General features: G+C 62.0%; 2 protein-coding genes across 14 annotated transcripts in view; one reads left to right on the top strand and one right to left on the bottom strand.

Annotated features, from left to right (window-relative positions):
- TNS1 (tensin 1) overlaps window positions 1–11,101 on the bottom strand; it is a 66,192-nt gene extending 55,091 nt beyond the window's left edge. For 8 of the 13 annotated variants that reach the window (XM_074548692.1, XM_074548695.1, XM_074548699.1 and 5 more), the window contains exons 1-2: window positions 4,391–4,505; window positions 3,207–3,244 (exon numbers count right to left, since the gene is read on the bottom strand). In XM_074548692.1, coding sequence (XP_074404793.1) covers window positions 3,207–3,244; window positions 4,391–4,466 — 114 coding nt within the window. In that variant the 5' untranslated portion in view covers window positions 4,467–4,505. Of the gene's footprint in view, window positions 1–3,206; window positions 3,245–4,390; window positions 4,506–4,632; window positions 4,722–7,770; window positions 7,862–8,045; window positions 8,301–10,768 lie in introns of those variants that run through there. The other 5 variants (XM_074548696.1, XM_074548694.1, XM_074548702.1 and 2 more) reach the window with 5 other exon arrangements.
- A 1,730-nt stretch (window positions 11,102–12,831) lies between these two features.
- RUFY4 (RUN and FYVE domain containing 4) lies at window positions 12,832–19,893 on the top strand. Its single transcript, XM_074548678.1, is given in 12 exon segments — window positions 12,832–12,897; window positions 13,665–13,769; window positions 14,692–14,753; window positions 15,511–15,617; window positions 15,954–16,079; window positions 16,407–16,513; window positions 16,662–16,805; window positions 17,428–18,469; window positions 18,545–18,651; window positions 19,254–19,400; window positions 19,510–19,697; window positions 19,700–19,893. Coding segments are annotated over 10 exon segments (2,133 nt in total). The 5' UTR covers window positions 12,832–12,897; window positions 13,665–13,769; window positions 14,692–14,707; the 3' UTR covers window positions 19,819–19,893.
- Window positions 19,894–20,496: the final 603 nt, after the last annotated feature.

The raw sequence follows: 20,496 nt of genomic DNA, 5'->3' as shown, positions 1-20,496 counted from the left end.
GAGCGTGCTCACACACACAGATGGGTGTTCTTGCACACACGTGCATTTCCTGCAGCCCATGCACTCGTGCATGCATCTGTGAGCACACACAGCCACACACACATGCTTACATACACAGGCACACAAACACGTGCATTGGCATGGCTCCAATGCACACTTTCAGCTCCCTAGGAAGAGACACAGGGGGGACAACACCTAGACCCCTTGCCCCGTGCTATGTGATGTGCCTCAGTTTCCCCTCTTGGCACAGCCCAGCACCCCCACTCCCCCAGCACTGCTGGGCCCCTGTGTGGCAGGCTGGAGCCTGGCCAGGCCCGGGGGCTGGCACAGGCGCCATTTCCCAGAACCAAGCACCAGCAATCGCCAGCCGATCCGGCAGCCAAACGCCACAGCGCTCCCTGTCCCCCAGCCAAACCATCCGTCGTGGGGCCAGCTCCCTCTACGGGAAGCAGCACAGTCCCCCATCTTTTCCCAGCCTCTCCAACCAGCAGCTGGCCACAGTCAGAGTGAGGGCATCCCGGGGGACACAGACACTCCTAGGATATCCCTTGATTTGGGACGTGCCTGCATGGCCCCACTGCTCAGCTTCTCCTCGGTCAGAAAGCAGTGTCACCACAATCCTGGCTGTGCCACTGCCAGCACATGCCACCCACGACACAGGCTCACCCATGCCTGAACGCAGGCACAGAGGTATTGCACCCCACACCATATTCCCTGCCTCCTGCTGCCCCCACACAGGCAGGGTGACTCAGTTTCCCCGCTTTTCAAGGGAAGATACACCCCTGCAGCTTTGGGCAGGCAGTTTTGGTGCAGGGAGGGAGGGAGGGGCAGGCTGTGTGTGTCACATACATACCAGTGTCCATCCATCCAACCGTCCCTCTCCGAGAGAGGGAGGGAGGTTTTCTAAGCAAGGAAAAATCCCTGAGCAGAGGCACAGGGCGCAAGAAGGGCCTTACATGGGCATGGGAACAGAGTTGTGCTTCCCAGCTGATGAGTGTGCAGCTGCCCTGGCCCCTCCACAGCCACCCACGGGCACCAGGCATCCCACCAGCATCACTGCCAGCACAGGGCACTGGGTTCCACCACTGCTGCCCCACTGTCTTTCAGGCAGGATGGAAACTTGAGGGATGCAGGTCACTGCCAGGGCACAGGTCCTGCCCTCCCTGCTACAGCTCTGCCTGCTCACTGCCTTCTCATGGAGGGGGCGCTCACTAGCACCTCAAAAGCTCCCAGGCATCCCCACATACACTCCAGTGCCCCCCTCCCTTTATCCCCATCACACTCATGGTACCCCCTAGCACCCCACACTGATTACCAGGAGTACAACTCTTTACACCCCCATCTCTCCCACTCCCCTACACCTGGTCCATTTGAGGTTTGCAAGTGGGGGCTTTCCCCTAGGATGCAGCTGGCTGGGAGCTGGCCATGCTACGGGGCAGAACAAAGAGGTGGAGAGAGTGCCAGGGAGGTAAATGTGGGGACCAAAGAGCAGACACTGCCAGCAGCATGGTGGGGCAGACTCCAGGGCCAGGAGACACCAGAGCCAGGGGACACCAGGACTTTGGCAGCATATCCAGGGCAGGAAGAGGAAGCACTGCAGGGGGCAGCTGCCAGCTCTTTGGGGGTGCATTCGTCTTCCCTCTCCAAAGTATCCTGGAAGTGCAGGGGTTAAACATGAGGGACTTCAGGTAAACAAGAGGCCATTTTTGCTTCATGCCAAGCCCCCTCCCCACGTGCACCCTCCTCGGAGACCCTACAATAACAGGCTGGCGTGTGAGTCAGCTGGCCATCTGCCCGACCGGAGGAGCCCCTCCCTGGGCGCTGGCCCAAAGGAGCTCTGCACAAGGCCCCTGGCCCTGGCCCCATGCACGCTCCCCCCAGCAGCAAACCCCTCGGCTAGCTGGCCCCACCGAGGGGGCTCCAGCTTCCAGCGAGCGTGGGAAGGGTGATGGAGGCTAATGAAATGCAGCCGGCCGGGAGAGCGAGCTGCACACAGCCCATGCGCACAGCCCAGCCAGATGCTGGGAGCCTGGTATGACCCCCCTCTCGGTGAACAGCCCCCTGTCAGGCATCAGAGAATCCCCACCGGGCTCACACCCAGACACACACACTTCCTGACACTCCCTCCTGCCTGGAAACCACTGGCAGATGCTCCCTGCCACCATAGCACAGGCATCCCGTCCTGCACGCCCCTCCCAGCTCTCCCCACAGCACCCCGGCAAAGCCACCTTCCCTGGCCTCAGCCTTCCTGGCACAGGCTGCCCGGGGTGACACAGTGTCCTGGGGCTGGCACAGCTCCACTAAAAAACCTCCCAGTCACCTTTGCCCAGCCCATACAAGGCCCAGGGTACCCCACAGTCCCCAGTTCCCCCAGGAGCCCAGCTGAGGCTCGGTGCCAGGGCTGCTGCCAGTGCCTGCCCTGCACCACCACCCATACCATGGCACCCTGCAAAGCCCAACGTGTGTCCAGCCCCTGGCACAGCACCCTCCCTTCCTTCTCCCTCCCTGCCCAGCTGGGCACAGGCAATGGGCACGGGAACAGGCATGTCCCAGCCTACGCTGTCTGCCTGGGGCATGCCAGGCTCTTCCCGCCCAGGATGCCAGCCCCAGAGATAGCTGGCATACACGCCTCCCCAGGGATTAAGAACACGAAGCCTCCCCTGCCCCGGCAGCACAGTAATGGGCACCGTGCCCACCTCCCGCTCCTCGGAGAACCTGGGTTGCAGTAGGGTCCCCCTCTGCTGGTGCAGCAGCTGGATAGACAGACACCGCTGGGCATCCTCTGTCTCCTGCCAGCAAGATCCGCCCCTGGCTGGGCATCGGCAGAGCTGCTCAGCCTGTGTGCACGCAGCTGGCAGAGCTCAGCCACGGCGCATGGCACCCACGTGCCCAGCACTCACCCTGGCAAAGGGCACCCCGCTCCAGGCACTGGGGCACAGATACCTGCTGGTCTGCTCTGACAAGGGCTGCACTCCAAATCCCAGCCTTGTACACAGACAGGCACATGCTGTCAGTGACCAGGCAGCAGGATGGCACTGTCAGCCTCACCCAGTGGTGACACCCCTGCCACCATGACCAGCCGAGAGCCACCAGCCCATTTGGATGCCCATCCAGTGGGATCAGCTGGCATGGACCACGGCATCCTCCCTTCTGAGTCCCCAGCACCCGCAGGCAGGGCTGGGATACATCTCAGGACACTGCCTTACCTTGGCTTGGCACTTGGTGTGGCAGGAGAGCTTGCAGCCTGTGGGAGAGAGAGGGAGAGAGGGTTATTGGAGGCAGGAGGGGGAGCAGTGCCAGGGGGCAGCCTGCAGGCACCCCACATGCAGGGCAGGAAGGAGGGGCACCCAGCACTGCAGGGTACAGAGCACCTTGGCACTGGGCACTGCCAGGACGTGCACATGCGTGCAGGGACGCCCACACCTCGCACTGTGCACACACATTCCAGGTGGCACCAGCACAGGAGCAGGCTCACAAAATGTGGCTCTGGGATAGACATGCTGCCAACGAGCCAGTGAGTGTGTGTGAGTGCAAGCCCCCATGCCCAGGGTGAACAGCATGGAGGCAGACCATGCACACACAGGTCTCATGGGGCCTCTCATGGACACAGGCATGACTGAGAACACCCCAGGGGTGCTGCCATTGCCTGTGCTCCCTCCCTCCTTCCTGTGCACTGCTGCTGCACACTTTCACCCATGCCCCGTGGAGGGCACGTGCTCATGGGCAGTGCAGGATTGTTTGCCACTGCTGGGACACATACAGGGCAGCACTATGCTGCCTGAGTAGCCCTGCAAACACACATGTCCCATCCCCAGGGACACAAGGGTCCCCACGCAGCACGGCCACAGCCGCACCCCAATCCCTGTTCCCCTCGGGCCCGTTTCCTGCAGCACAGGAAGCCTCATTGTTCCCGTTTCCTCTGTCCGCCCCTAGCACGGGGCTCAGCGACACCGCACACGTGCGAGAGCAGGCGGCCCCACCTGTGACCCACTGGGTGTCATGGGCAGCGAGCACGGCTCAGGGTGACACCCACGAGTGTGCACAGACCCCCACCCACGCGCACAGACCCCCACCCATGCACACACACGTGGTGGCCGCTGCACACTCACTGAGCGTGCACAAAGCTGACACATGGCTACGTACACGTGTGACACCTCAGCGTCTCCATGGGCCACCCTGGCCTCCCAGCCACCTTCCTACCCACAAAGGCACCACACACACTCTCTCACAGCCACAGCTCTCCCTCTTAACGCACAGGCACACATGTGTGTGTGCACAGTCTGGCACAGGTTCCCACACTCAGATCCTTGTGCATGCAGGCATACACACACATCCCCCATATCCTGACCTCCCTGGCACGTGCACCCGCGCTCCCACAGCCCCAGCTCACCTCTGCAGGTGCTGCCTTGGCGCGTGATGGCCTGCCGGCAGATCCCACAGGCCTTCACCTTCTTGAAGCTTGTCATCTTGAAGGAGTGTGCTGGAGGAGCCTCCAGGTCCTGGGGCTGGGGGGAACACGGGGCTTCGTCAGCGGGAACAAGGTGGCACCAAGTCCCAGACACTCAGCTCTGACCTGCCTGTTTCCCCTGAGCAGCAGTTCATCCTCCTCCCATGTCCCCCACACATCTTCACCTGTGTCCGTGTCCTCTGCAGCAGTATGGGAATGGGCTACAGGATAGGGGGTACAGGGATGGGGGATATGGAGTGGGGATAGGGGGTACAGGGGAGGGGGGTGGGGCACTGCCTCCACCCATTTAAATAGTCTCTGCCGCCCCCTGGCGGTGCAGGCTCTGTGTGTGCACACATGGACACACTTGTGTGCTCACACATCTGTGCATGTGCACGTATATGTGCGTGTGTATGCACGCACAGATTGTGTGCACAGATGTGCATGTGTGTGTCCATGCTGTTTGTGCTGTGTGAGCACATACAGAGGCTTGCACAGCTGTGTGCATGCATGTGTGTGAGCACATACATGTGTGTGCATGCACAGATGTGTGCAAACTCGTGCTCCCAGCATACTGGTACATCTCTGTGTGTCCCTGTGAATACATGGCACATACCCATGCACAAGTGTCTCTGTGAGCACATGTGTGTGGGCACAGCTGTGTATATCTGCACTCACAGGGGGTAAAAATTCTTGAATGCACATGTGTGCATGCAAACTTGTGCGCACATGTGAATGTGCATAGATAAACGTGTAGATAATACATGCATGTATTTGCACGTGTGTGGATACACAGATATGTGCACAAAAACCTATGTGCACACCCGAGTACGTGCGAGTGCTGCCAGTAGGGTGCCCACGCTGGGGGTGTCTCGCTGTCATGCTGTGTTTTGGGGTGCATGCCAGGCAGCGTGTGCTGAGGTGTGTATTGGAAGGGTGTAAAGGGGGCACAGAGCCCCCTGAGCATGAGCAGCCATGCCCACCCTGTCTGGCACAACCCACAGCAAGAGGAAGCTGATGCCACGAGTGTGACTGAGTGCAGGATGGATCCAAACTGTGCAAGCATGAACTGTGTGTGTTCATGCATGGGGGTTGAGGACGGGGAGGGGTCTTGGCACAGCTGCAGGCAGCCAGTGATCCTCCTAAACTCCCATTTGACTGTTTTTGGAGGGGGGCAACCCTTGGCAGCATGCCAGCCCTGCCCACCCACCCGCTGCCAGATGAAGACGTGAGCCCCTGTAAATCCGCCTTTTCATGCCAAGACTAATGAGATTAAGCAGAGGCCCGGCGGCCCCCCCTTGCCTTGGCGCCCCGCTCTCCTCCAGCCCACTGCACCAGAGCCAAAAGGGATGGTGCCAAAGTGTCAGGGAGCCGGGTACCTCCCCACAAAATTCTCTGCCTCAGTTTCCCCAGTGCAGACAGAGACAGGAGGTGGGCCATCCATGTGCACTGCACGCCTCTGTGTGTGTGCAAACCCCCCAGGGGCTGTGAGGGTGCTGCACATGCACACCCTGTGTGCACACGCACACCTGCAGGCACACATGTCCCCAGCAGCCACAGCAGAGCAGTGGCACGCGCTCATTGCTCCCATACGCAGCTCCATGTGCCACCGTGCACACACTCACACGGGTTTGTTCATGTGCCTGCAAGCCTCTAGTCCCTGGGCACCTGCTCCCACAGGGCCACTCACGGGTGGTGCCTTGGCAGCCCCTAGAGCTAGTGCCACCCTGCTGGGTGTACACACACACACACACACACACGTGTGTGTGCTCAGACATGGCGTCACCCACCCGGCAGCCGTGGGAAAAGCTCCCCCAGGACAGGGGCTCCCACGCCGCAGTTGCTGGGTGACAGTGAGACCTAATGATGCCATGAGCTCCTTTGCATATGCAAAGCAGCATCATTGCTGCAGGGTGCCCCGGGAAGAGGCCTTGCCCCCCGCTCCCAGGGACCCTCTGGGATGCACAGGGATGCCGACACATCTCCCATGCACATACCCCCCGCTCTGCCCTGGCCTCCATGGCTTCATTAACAGCAATTATCCTCACTAGTGAAAGAGCTGGTCCTTTGATTCCCACACCCCCAGAGTCTCTTCTGTTTGTCTCACTGCCAATACCATCACTGTGCCAGAGGGGGACCAACCCAGCACCCAGCTCTATGCCCCCCCAGGACCCTGCTGCTGGAGAGGCACTCTGCCCACCCAGTGCCACTCTGCCAGCCAGGGAACCAGCCCATCCCACAAAACAATCCAGTCCCAGCTCCATACTGGCAGCATCCCAATTAGCCTCCCTGCCCCCAAGGCTGGAAACTGTTGGGGGGATGCACGGGCATGGGCTGGAAGGCTTCTTGGGCACATCTCCTGAATACCCACCCATGGGTACCCAGCTCCAGGGACCAGCACCCACATGCTGCAGGAGCAGGGGTGCAAAGGCATCCCTGGCCATGGGGCCCGCCAACATGCAGACCAAAGGAGGCTGGAAGGGGACCCAGGTGTCCTGGGCTGGAAGAGGCACCAGACAAAGATGCCAAGTTAATCAAGAGCTAGGAGACCTGGGTTCATTGCCCAGCACTGCAGAGAGTGCAGTGGCGGGGGGGAACCTGTGACACCCAGTTCCCCTGAGGCTGCAAAGCCACGATGGGTGGAGGGCACCGGGACACCTGGGTGCAGTGTTCAGGCTCAGGTCCACCCAGAGTTTTGCAACCCGCTGGGCACCGGGACTCGGTGACTGGGGAGAATGCAGAGCCCCAAACCCCAATACCTAACTGGATCCCCCCCCAGTTTTCTGAGTTGCCCTTCCCTTCAGTGAAGTAGCAGATCCTCTGCCCCAGTGAATGGTGGAGCCCCCCGCCAGTGACGCAGGCTGAGCATCGTGGGGGATCAGCCTCCCATCCTCCCCAAGCCCACAACCCTTCCTCACACAGATCCTTCTACAGCCCAGTATGTCCCGCATCCCAGCCCGGTCCCCCCTCTTCGTGTAGCCCCAGCCTACTGCCCACCGCCACTTCTCTCTCGGGCTGGCTCTGGCTCCCGCTCCGCTCCCCACAGTCCCCGGGCTCCTCCCGGCCCCGCTCCCGCTCCGGTCCCCCAGCCCCACCGCGATGTCCGGCCGTCCCTAGCGGTCTCCGCTCCGTCCCGGTTCCCCCCGAGCCGGTCCTGGTGCCGGTCCAGCCCTGCCAGTTCCCCCTGCTCCCAGTCCGCCCGTCCCGGTGCAATCGCCCCCGCTCCGTCCCGCTGCCCGCGCATCCCGTCCCATCCTCCGCCCGCTGCCGGGAGCGGCCCCACTCCGCGACCCCACCGCTGCTCCCCCCGGCGCGGCTCGTACCCAGAGCAGGCAGGAGAGGCACAGCCCGGTCATGCTGCCCGCGGCGCGTCCCCGCCGGCCGAGCCCCCGGCCCCTCGCTCCGCCCGCCCGCCCCACCCCGGCCCCTCGCCGCCCCTCCGCCCGGGGGAGGGGGGAGCGGCGGAGCCCCCCCGAGCCCGCAGCGCCCCAATCGAGTCGGTCGGAGGCGTCTGGGACACCCCCCCACCGCCAGCAGAGGGGCTGCGGGGGCCCGGAGCGGGGCTGTGCGTGTCCCAGGCCCCCTCTTCCCCACTCACACACATTTGGGATCCATTTCCTCCGCTGACCGGGGGACACCCGCCACCCACGTCACCCTCATCCCTCCTCCGGCCTCCGGCGGGTCCTGCGGCGGGATGCACCCCCCCCATGCCCAGCCGAGTCCCCTGGGTGGTCCCGGGATGGGAGACGGGGAGGGATCAGCGGACATCCATGCGCGGAGCTGGAGGGCCTCAGCGAGGGGGGACAAGCTCCGGGAGGGACGGAGAGCGGCTTGGCAGCCTGCGGCCCTGACGGAAATGGATTTGGCAGGGGGTGCTCCAGCCCCTCCTGGGGGGCTTGGCCGTGCGACACACGGTTCCCCCTCTCTCCTCCAGTGCTGACTCCGGCTCCAGCCTGGAAACTTGTGCTCAGCTGGCCGTGACCATGAGAGTGTGAGTCAGGGTGCGGGACATGCCAGGGGGAAGGACACACCGACAGGACAAGCCAAGGCTGGCATGGAAACCTGGGCATGGAGAAGAGGACGTGGGCACTGTAATGCCCCTGTCCCCATGCCTCGGTTTCCCATCCATACTCTGCATAAAATTGCCAGCTCAGAAGGAAGGGCAGGGTGGGATGGGGGTAGGCTGCCCTTCCCAGAGACTGGGGCTGCATCTGGCTGCTCCCAAAGTGCAGCATCCCCTCCCCAAAATATCCCTGTCCCATTGCCCTCCACCCCACCTCTATGATGTGCTCACCCAGCCCAGGGCAGTGGTACCCCTGTGGGGATGTGCCAGCTGGGACAGAGAACAGCACTTTCCACCTCTCCATGCCAACCAGATCCAGGGGCAGAGGGGACTGATGCTGCTCACAGCACCAAACAAGCAAAGAGCCACCCCTGCCCACCCCCCTCCCCATCATTACAGCCCTTATTAATCAACCTCTTTACTGCTCACAAGATGAAAGCCCCGGTGGAGAGGCGTCCACACCCCCCCATAAATCACCTCCTCCCATTCACTGCTGTGACAATCCCAGGCTCCTCAGAAGGGCAGGGACAAGGGTCATGCGACAGGGACAGGGTGGCCGCAGGGACACAGCCCATCACCATCATTTTAGGCTCATTTTCTCAGCAGGTGGACACAAACGGGGTCACTTAGCACAGGGACTCCTGCACGGGTTCTACTGGTGTAGGCATGCACTCCCAGTGCAGGGCCAGCCTTGGCAGGACTCCTTTGTGTCCTGGGGTCACCACATCCCCAAGGCCCCCACACCCACTTCCAGCACAGTGTCTGCACACTGCTCATGTGTGATGTGTGCTCTCACATGCACACATCACACATGTCCCCCCCGTGTACATGCCAGGACACAGTCATGTACACCACACACACAGCCCATGTCACACATGATGCATGGGTCCCACGTGTGTGGGTACCTGTCATCACAGAAAGGTCCAAGACACCCCTCTGTAACAGCTCACACCAACAGAGAGCTCTGCTGCTGCTGCCCCCAGCATACACACGTGTTAGGGGACACACACCCCATGGCAGCTCCATTGAGACCTCCTGTGCACCCACACCCGTGTGAGCTGCAGTTCACTCTCACCTCAGCCCCACCTGCATGCCCATGAACACACATGCACAGGTACACGTGTGCTACAGCCCCCCACAAGTCCGCATCCTCACACCCATATCCAAAACACACAGACAAAGTGTTGGACACAGGACTGCACAACCACCAACCCACATCTCACCAATACCACCCACCCACCCACCCACAGCCCTGACCACCCCCCAGTTCTACTCCCATCAGTTCATGGTCCTGCGTCCCCGGCGCGCTCTGGGGTCCCCAAGCAGTCAGAGGCCTCTCCTTCCTCCAGGCTGTGTCCCTGTCCTGGCATATACTGGACTGTCACCAGCCTGCAGTGACTCCCTCAGGCACTGCCCAGCAGTGGCTTTGGCACCTGCTTTTCTGGCATGGTGCAGCTGAAATGTCCCATGCCATCCTGCCAGGCACGGGGCAGCTTCCCAAAGACTGGAACAATGTGAGGGTGGCGCAGTGGGATCCAGCCCCCTCCCTGCCTCAGCTTGCACAGCCTGGGTGGCAGAGCAGAATGAGTCCCCACAGCAGGTGCTGCATGGGCACGGGGATGTCTTGTGGGGCAATCCTTTGGCACATGGGTCCCACACATGCCAGGTGCTGACAGGCCCAGAGGTGCCCTACACAGAGTGACCCCACAGGGTCTCACACATTGGGCACAAGGAGCCCACACTGACTGGGTACTTTATGGGCATGGTGCTTCCCAGTGCCAGGTGTTTACAGGTACAGGGAACCCCCACACTGACCACTTTATGGGCACAGGGATTTCACTTGGGGGGTGTTTTACGGCCACTGGGCTCCCTTCATGCAGGGCACAGTGTTCCCTTTGTGGGTTCTATAAGGACACAGGGACACCCCCTGCCTCTACGGTCTCTCTGTAAGGACACAGGGATCCCAGCAGATCCCTTAGAATGAAAGGCTGTACGGCAGATCCTCTCCAGGCAGGCACTGCAGGGCTCCTCGGGCGTGGGAAGAGAGGGTCACAGTGAGACGCTGTTGGGGGAGCAAAAGGAGGGACAAAGGACATGCCCTGCACCCTGCCATGCATATGCAGGGTTTAACCCCCAGCTGCCCGGAGCAGGCAGGGCCAGCGGCAGCCCATGCCCCTCTCCCCGCACCCCGGAGCCCCCCAGCCCCGTGTCCCCCGCCGCCCCTAACCCTAACGCCGTGCCCGGCGATGCCCGCTTACCTCCCGGCGGCGGCGGGCGCGGAGGGGCAGGAGGCAGGACACCAAGGACTTCCCCCAGCCAACCAAGGTGGCAAAGCACCAGCTCAGCCGGGTCATGGTGCCCCTGCCCGGGGCTCACCCGGCGGGGGAGGGTGCAGGGGCCGACCCCTGCCCAGGGCACGCTCGGACCAGCGGCCGAACCCAGCCGTGCGCCGGCCGCAACAAGCCCCGGTGCCCGGGCAGTGCCCCCGGCGTGCCCAGCCCTGGGCACGGGGCCGTGCGACAGTGATGTGCTGGGGGGCTGCGGTCCCACCGGGGCCTGTCCCCCCCGCCGGTTCCCCAGCGTCGCCTGCGCGCTGGCAGCCAGGCAGGGAGCACCGTGCCCGCCCCTGTCCTGCAGTGCTTGGGTGGGAGCCAGCTCCGACACGCTCCCCCTCCTCCCCCTCCTCCTCCTCCTCCTCCTCCTCCTCCTCCTTCTCCTCCTCCCGCACACAGGGCTCGGGGCTCGGCACCTCCGGCGCTCACTCGCCTGCCCTCCGGGCACGGCATCCCTGGGGTGGATGTCAGACCTTAACGGGGTCCCCCACTCCAGTGCCGTCAGGTTTGGGGGTGCAGGAGGTCGCACACGGCGGTTTCGATCGCAGCTCAATCTGCGACCCTCGCCCCGACCCTGCCTCAGTTTCCTTACAGTACCGTCCGCCCATCCCTAGCCCAAAGTGGCAGCGCCTACATACGGGCGGGGGGGCCTTCCCTCCCCTCTGCCCGTCCTCCTTGGATCCCAACGAGCCTCTCCTCAGGAGCCTGAGGACACAATCAGGGACTCCCCACACGGTGCCCTTGCAGTGGGGTCTCTCCCCAAAGCCTGCCCAACTGGTACGCCGTGCTGCGGGCACAGAATTACCGTGGGGAACCTCCCCAAACCCGGGCACCTCCACCCCGCCATGGGGCTTGCACAGGGCAGGGAACATAGTAACAGGGTGCAGCCCCCGGGCACCGCACACCCCCATGCGCCCATCGAGGTGGTGCCAAGAGCAGCAGGCAGCAGCGCCCCTGTAAGCTGCCGTGACGCCGTGCTGGTGCCGGGCAAGGACTCATCCCCACGGGGCAGCTGCTGGTGCCAAGCGTGGGCAGCGGCCATGCCAGGCATGGGCACTAATTGCATTTGCCTTGGGAAGCCTCCCAGCAAGCAGCAGCAGCAGGGTGGGGGTGCAGGAAGTTTGGGTGGTCCCCCACACTTCACAGCTGTCCCCCAGAGCTCTGTCTGGCACCCTGGCGGTGGTAGAGGGCTGGAGGGCAGAGGGGGCCGGTGAGCCTCAGGGAGGTGACATCACCGCTGGCTCCACGGTCCCCCACCCCCATTTAATTAGCAGATGGCCCCCGGCTCCCCCCTGCCCCCCCAGCCCGGCGGGCAGCGCCAGGCCTGTGCGGGGCCATTAGCTTTATTGGCTGTGCTGAACCGGGGCCAGGCCTCGTTAATTGAATTGCACCCACGCCAAGGATGGGTGAGAGTTCTTCTCTGCCCCCCCAGCCCTGGCACCCCCGCCCTGGCCCTTGGCTGGGGAGGCAGAGGGGACCCTGCTGCCAGGCTGCCGCAGTGGCGCGGCGGGCAGGGGCACGTCCCCCCTGCAGGGGTTGGGGTCCTGCCCTTGCAGTGCCTGGCACGGGGCACGTGGGTGGTGCAATGAGGGGCACACACGGTGCCCTCTCAGCCTCTACCCCTGCCAGCCACACGTGTACAGCTTGCACCCACGCACGCAGCCACATAGCCGTGCTCACACAGCCTGCACACACGTGCAGTCACATGCACGCCTGCACACGCATGCACACACGGTGATGCTGCTGCTCCACTGCCACCCAACACCCTGCCCTACCTCTATCCAATATGGGGTGCTGTCCCCATGCCCACAGGAGCACACACTGCAGGGTGGCACGGGGCAATGGGGTGCTGAGGAGGCTGGGGTCACCCCGAGTACTGCCAGTGGCTCCCCTCTGCTCCCCAGCTGCACCTACAGGCCAACACCCCCCGGGAGCCAGGAGGGTGCTGGGAGGCCCAGGCTCCCACTCAGCATCACTTCCTACTTTCACTTTGGTGTCGAGCGAGGCCTGGCCGGGGGGACAAGGGCGTCCCCAAGGACATCCAGGTGACACAGGTAAGGGCAACCTGCTCTACAAGGAGGGGCATGGCAGAGGATAGGACATGGGCATCGCTGTGGCCATCCACCAAGATGGTGGTGGGGAACAGGATGGCAGTGGGTGCCCCTGCCTAGACTGGTGGGAGAGGCTGGTATCACCTTTGACATCCCCTTCACAGGGGTTTTCAGCCCCCAGTCGAGAAGGAGCCCACAGGACAGGGCTGACACAGTACAAGGGTCCAGGCACAGTGAATGAGGTGCACTGCTGGGCTGGGGTCTCCCCAGCAAGAGGGAGCCTTGTCCAGGATGCTCTGGAAAGAGCTTACACACTGGCTCTGGGTATAGCCCCCATGTGGAGGGCAGATGATTGGGGAGGGTTGTGGTCCTTGCTAGGAGGAGCTGCAGCTCCTGCAGGGGTCTCTGTGCCCAGGGGCTGTTGTGCATGGGGGTGGCCTCTGTGCCAGGGTCTGCTGCTGGCTGCTTCTAGCAGAGTATGGGTCCTGGACCCCCTCCACAAAAACAGTGGGCAGGTTCTTCAGAGCATTCCAAATTTCCATCCTTATTGGAGACCATCATGGTCCCCCCATGTTTGACACTGTCCTTCCTCTGCCCCAAAAGCTGCATAGGGGGATCTGCTTTGCTGACCCTTTCCCCAGAGCTGGCAACCCCCAAAACAGGGAGCTGGCAGGTGCTGGGGGCTAAGCTGCAGTGTCTGATGTGATGTGGGCCAGGCGGGCTGTGGCTTCTGCAGCCCCTCAGACCTCCCACACTTCCTCCTGCCCAAGGTACAAAAGGAGAAGCAGGCAGGCACAGCGTGGGCACAGGGACATGCCAGCTCACCCGCAGCACTCAGCAACCGCCCCGGGGCAGCCCACAGCTCCTGGACACAGGTAAGGGCTTCTCTTCCCAGGGAAAACTGAGCTACAGGTGGGGTGGGCAGATGCAAAGATAGCTCATCCGAGGTCTCTCAAGGGCACTGGAATGGGAGCATGGGCAGCCTCAGACCTGTGTCCTGCTCCCTCACTGTGCCATGGTAGATGGCACAGGGCACTCACACGCTTGGGCACACCGGTGCACACACTCCTGTGAGTGCATGTGCACCCTGCTGGGACACACACCCCGTGCCCCAAAGTGCTGCCCCACACCAGCCACAATGACAAGTCACAGACCTGCCACCTCCATGGGCTACTTCCCTCACGCTGTCACCAAGCTGCCACCCACCCAAAAATCACTGCACTGTGCCCTGAGGCCCCTCACCTCATGCCCACAGCTCACCCAAATCCCATGCCAGCCGTCCAGTCAACATGCTGTGCCAGAGAGCTCTGCCTAGGGAGCTGAGCTTAGGGGGCTGCATATCAGGGCTGGTGTGCCCTGTGCTCGACTACCCAGAAGCTCCCACATTGTTCGTGATGAGAGTGAGGGAAGCGAGAGCAGAAGCAAAAGCAGCACTTCCCCTGCACCAAACCCACATCCTGAATCCTGGCAAACAGGGACAGGGATAAGGACAGGGACAAAAAAGGGATGTGGTGGGCTCAGCCCCTGGAACTCCCCAAGGAATGGGAGCAGAGGCTGAGGACATACAGGGGCAGGGCACGTGGAGAGCTGAGAGGGTGCAGGATGGGACACCTTTATCCACCCCATCTGCTCTGCCCTATGTAGTGGGGGAACATGGGCAGGGTAAGGGGTGCATAAGCCTGCCTAAAACCCCTGTGGGGTGGAGCTGTGGGGGCAGACACTCTCTCTGGGACAGAGTTTGGGGGTGCCAGGGGAGTGCCAGCCTGGAACCTCTCATCACTGCCCCTGCCTCTGCAGATCCCAGTGAGCAGCCATGGCAGGGGAAGGGGAGCTCAACCGTGTCATCAAGGACCTGCAGAGTAAGTGTGCCAACCAGCCCCCTGCCAGCATGTTCCCTGCATGGCACATCTCACCCTGGCCGTGCCAGATCCCTTTTTGCACCCAAGTCATGGGCAGTGGGGGGTGTCACTGCCAGGGGTGCTCCAGAGAATCCTTGTGCCAACCCTGCCACGGCTGCCTGCTCCCATCCTCACTGCCAGCCCCTGGGAACCAGCAGTGCCCAGGAGGTGGCCGTGCTCCTTGCTCCCCCTGCACCCCTCCTTCATCCCGAGTTCCTCTTTCTCTCTGAAGAAAAGGAGGCTCTGTGGGGGATCTTATCACTCCCTACAACTATCTGAAATGAATGGGGGAATATGGGCAGGGTTGTAGCCAGGAGGGAGTCAGTCTCTTCCCCCCAGTTACAAGGGTTAAGACAAGAGGAAATTGCCTCAAGTTGTGCCAGGAGAGGTTTACAGTGGATATTAGGAAAAAAATTTTCATGGAAATGTTTATCAAGCATTGGAACAGGCTACCCAGGGAAGTAGTGGAGTCACCACCCATGGAGGCATTTAAAAGACGCGTGGATGTGTCATTTGGCTGCATGGTTTAACGGTGGATTTGGAAGTACTGGGTTAATTACTGAACTTGATCTTGGAGGTCTTTTCCAACTTAGATTCTAGAATTCTATGATTTCATCCACCATGAGGAATCCCCGAGGATGGTTGTTGTGAGGCAGTTGAGGGAAGAGGGGTAGGATGGGAGAGGGTGCCATGCCAGCCCAGCCCTGCCATCCCGCAGAGACTGTGGCCGAGCTGAAATGCAGCTACCAGGAGCAGAACATGCCGGTGACAGACGGGAGCCGGGAGCTGCACAGCCTCTGTGCCCAGCTAGAGTTCCTCCTCCAGGTACTGCTGCTCCTCCATCTCTGCTGCCCCTGCCTCCTTTCCCCTTAGGCACAGCTGACAGCAGAAGGGATCCTGTGTTAACCATGCAGGGGATGGAGTAACCCCACCCAGCATTGTCTGGCCCTGGGCATCCCCAGCCACCTGGACCAGGTTCTCCCTAGGCCACATGTGTAATTACATGTGCTAAAAAAGGGAAACTGAGGTATGGAGTGAAGAGAGGAACACCCAGACCAATCCTGCTGGGGGTGCTGGCTGGATTCCAGCCCCACAGGGGACAGGCTGGGGGGAGCTGAGGATACTCCCAAAAATGAAAGTTCAAGCTTGTACCTCTGCCAGTTTGACCTCAAGGAGAAGAGGAGCTTCTTTGGGCAGCGCAAGGACTATTGGGACTTCTTGTGCCAGGGCCTGGCACGGTGCCGGCAGGAGCATGAAGGCATTCACTTTGTCACCTCCCTGGACAAGGTGGGCACGGGCTGGTGGGATCCCAGGGTCTTGTGCACACACATGAACTTCTGCTTGCTTGTGGGTGCACACACACCTCTGCACAGGCACACACTCACTTGGGCACCAAGCATTCGCCCACTGGTGCTATAAATGGTTTTGTCCCCTCTGGGATCCCCACTGTACTCCAGGCCGAGCCCTGGGGACTCTCGTTCCTTGCATGGGCTGGGAGGGAGGTGTGTGGAGGGGCAGACTGGAGTGACAGGGATGGATGGATGGATGGATGGATGGATGGATGGATGGATGGATGGATGGATGGATGGATGGATAACCACCTCTCCCCCACAGCTGAAGACCCCTGTGGGCAGGGGCCGAGCCTTTCTGCGGTACTGCCTGGTGCACCGGCAGCTGGCAGAGTCCCTGCAGCTCTGCCTCCTGGACCCTGAGAGCCTCTGGTGAGAGCAGGAGCACACTGAGGGCATGCTCCTGGAGGTGGGGGACATGGCCAGGGTGGGCAGTGCCCTGCAGCACCCAGTCAGCAGAGGTGCTGCAGGCACGTGTGCCTGTCCAGGGCACAGAGGTATGCATGTTTTGTGGTTGCAGCGAGTGGTACTACGCCCGTAGCCCCTTCCTGAGCCCCAAACAGCGAGCAGAGATCCTGGGCAGCCTCTATGAGCTGGACTGTGTCACCTTCCACCTGGCTCTGTACAGAAGTGACCTGGACACCGCCTGGCCCATGTTCTCTGAGTGAGCTTGGGGACAATGGGGGCACCAGGGACATTGGCAGCACTGGGGATGTCAAGGGCATCAGAGGCACCTGGGACTTAGCATTGCAGAGAAGCACGTGTGCATTGCCCCACTGCCCTAGACCCCACACAGCACTCCAGATGTGCCAGCTCTCAATGGAGGGCACAGTCTCTGGCACCAGCATGCACACCCTGCCTGTGCCTGCAAACATGCCATATGCATGTGTACACACAGAGAGCCATCCTGTGCTTGAGTATGTCCCTGCTGCAACACCATGACACTGTGACATCTGACACACAGGAACACACGTATGTGCTGGCACACCCTTGCCCTGGGCACACTTCTGGGGGCATCATGGATGCAGCTGTTCCAGCACACTCACACCTGTTCTGATGCCCACACACCCGTGTACACAGACTGTCACAAGCATACATGCTTGGGTCAATGAGTGCCATGTGTTCTGTGGGTGCTCAGGCTGATGGCACCAACATCACTGATCCCTTGCCCTGCTGCCCCCCAAATTCCTAAAGGCTGCTGTGCCCAGTGAGCCTAAATGGAGGGTGGTGATGTCCTGTTCACCTTGGTGGTGACCAAGTAGTCCTGAGCCCTGTGTCCCCTCTAGGCCACTGGTACGGCCCAGCCCGGTGATGAGGAGCAGCCCAGCAAAGACAGCCCTGCAGACAGACAGGATCAGCACTGTGGCACATGGATGGTCTGATGGCACTGGCCATCCCACTGTGGCACTCCATGGGCCACAAGCCCATCCCTGCCCACCCACTTGGGCTGCCCTGCAGGCAGGGAGTGTGCAAGTGGAAGATATAGAGGAAGATGCAGAGGATGGGGAGGTGAAGAAGGACATGGAAGAAGAGGATGAAGAGGAAGTGGAGGAGGATGACAGTAAGGATACAAACAAGGTGAAGGCGGAGGATGTGGAAGTGGACTTGGAGGAGGATTTGGAAGAGAAGCATGAAGAGTTGGAGGAGGATGAGAAGGAGATGAAGGATGTGGATGTAGAGGAACTGCAGGATGCACATGGCGCTGGCAAAGCAGCTGGCATGTCCCCACTGTCCAGTGGCACAAGGTGCATGCTGGGGTCCCTGTCACTGGTGCCCAGGCAGCCGGGTGGCACAAAGGAGTCCCTGCAGGCGCTGGTGTCGCAGTTGCGGGCCGAGCTGGGGCAGCGGGAGGCGGCGGCCCGGGCGCTGGCGGCGCGGCTGGCGCGGGCAGACCGGCGGCAGCGGCGGCAGGAGGAGGGCAGCGCCCGGCAGGCACAGCTCTGGGCACGCCAGGAGGAGGCTCTGCGGGAAACCAACGCCTTCCTGCAGCGGGCACTGGAGGCAGCGGTGGCAGCGGGGGACCCGGGGGCACTGGCACGGGCACAGGAGGAGGAACGGAGCTGGCAAGAAGTGGCAGAGGAGCGGGGCACCCAGCTGGCCAGGGCGCGGGCAGAGGCGGCGGCGCTGACATCGCGCCTGCAGGAATGCCAGGAAGCGCTGGTGGCGGCAGGACGGACGGACGTGCCGAAGGATGCTGGTACCTCAGATGAGGTGGCTGCCGTGGAGGAGGTGCTGCGGCAGGCACTGGAACTCGCCCGTGCTCCCCAGGAGCCCCCACGAGTCCCCCAGGCAGAAGGGGAGCCCAGCTCGGTCACCAGCATGGCCATGGTATGGGCAAGCCCAAGGGGATCCCGTGGTGGGGTGGGGTTTGGGATCCAGGATTGAGCCCCCACTCTCCCCCAGCGCTTGGCCAGCCTGGCTGCCGCAGCGCAGGAGGAGACGTGGCAGAGCCGGCAGCAGCTCCAGGCCCAGCGACAGGAGATGGCACGGCTGCAGGAGGAGCTCAGCAGGTCGGGCAGGGACCCCTTCTTCCACCACCCACCACCCCAGAGTGGGACCTCCTATCTCCACCTGTCAGAGGGTTTCCCAATGATGTCCTGCTTGGACACGGCCAAACAGCAGCTGGGGATCGGCAGGGGGAGGGAGAGAGGGAAAGGTTTAACGGGGGAGGACTGGAGGGAGGGGTCACTTTGGGGCTGATAGGTGGGTGGAAGGGTGGGTGGGCAGAGAGTTGGAGTGGTTTGGCGTTAGTAGATAGAGGGAGGGAAGGAGGGATCAATTCAGTGTGAATGAATGGAGATGGGACGGTGGATGGAGAGACACAGGGATGAATTTGGGGTGAGTAGATGGGTGGGTGGGCACAACGTCAGGGGTATGGATGTGGAGAAGGAGGATGAAGAGTGGGAAAACGGATGGGTGGCAGTAGGAAAACGGATGGGGAGAGAGCTTAAGGATGGATGGGCAACAGCAGAGAAAAGAAGGGAAGGAGGAAAGGAGGGATGGAGCGAGGGAGGGAAGAACCAGCGGCGGGAGGTTTATCCGCATGCATGGAGGGACGGAGAGACGAGCAGCTGACAGACAGGGGGACGGTGTGGGCGCTGTCCCGCGGCAGGGCCCGGCAGGACGGCGAGCGCTGGGCATCGGCGCTGCAGCGGGCGCAGAGGGAGGCCCTGGAGCGGGAGGCGACGCGCGGCGCCGAGCAGGCACGGCAGCAGGAGCTCATCCGCGACATGAAGGGGCGGCTGCTGGAGCTGCTGCGGTGAGAGCCCCGGGGACTCCAGGCGAGGGCGAGGGGACCCACACCCCTTTGCCCAGAGGAGGGCACCAAAGCCCCGGCCAAGGCAGCGCTGACCTCTCCCCTCCCGCAGGGAGAAGGATGCCCTGTGGCAGAAGACAGAGGGCATTGACAGCCCGGTGCCCGGCCCGGTGCCCCGCGACCCAGGGCTGTGTGCCCGCTGCCACAAGGATTTCCGCCTCCTCTCCCGGCGGTACAGCTGCAGGTGGGCTGGGACGGGAACGGGGGCTGGCTCTGGTACGGTGCGGGCTCAGCTCTCACCTCCTGCTCTCTCAGCAGGCTGTGCCAGGGCAAGGTGTGCCACTCCTGCTCCGTGGACATGGGCAAGCACGGCCGCTGCTGCCTGATTTGCTACCAGCAGAGGCACCCGCAGGCCACATGAGCGGCACAGCAGCCCTGGCACCATGTCTGGGACACCTCCTGCCCTGGCTGCCTCCCCTTGGACTTATCGGGGTGTCCAGGGCCTGCATGCAGGTCCTGCTGCCCAGCATTTTGGGTTTGACATGTGTCTTTCTTGCGGCTGGTCCATAAAGAGGAAAACTACTCATTTCTGCTACCCCTGTGTCTTCTGTGTCATCCATCGGTCACTGCCAGATTGACACTGGGGGTGGGTACAGGGTGGGGAATGCTGCTGTGGGGGTGTTCAAGTTCTCTTGGGGGGAACCATCCCCAAAAAGGGTGTCCTTGCTGCAGCCAGGGTGAGCCACTGCCTGCACCATCCCACGGTGGGGAGAGTAGACAGCTCTTGGCCAACAGCTCTGGCTTGCTACCACACTGCAGGGAACCACTTGGGCAAGAGGGTTTTCAGATGCAAAGGTGATGGGCTGTCCTCCTCCCCCACTCACTCTGCTCTGCCCCAGGTCTCCAGGGTTCCCACCTGGGTGCTGGGGACCCCCATACCCACCCATGACACAGCGCATGGGTGACATCTGCTGATGTCCCCATGGTTGTGGAGCCCTAAGAACCTGGATCAAGGTCAATCAGAAGCAGTATGGGACTCCAGTAGAGAGATGTGCAGATGTGTAGGTGTAGGGCAGACATCCTGAGGCCTGGCACACAG

This window comes from Zonotrichia albicollis, chromosome 10 (genome assembly GCF_047830755.1).
Source record: "Zonotrichia albicollis isolate bZonAlb1 chromosome 10, bZonAlb1.hap1, whole genome shotgun sequence".
Classification (NCBI taxonomy): Eukaryota; Metazoa; Chordata; class Aves; order Passeriformes; family Passerellidae; genus Zonotrichia; species Zonotrichia albicollis.
Note: the sequence above shows the minus strand (reverse complement) of the source record. Positions and strands in the feature narration are given on the sequence as shown.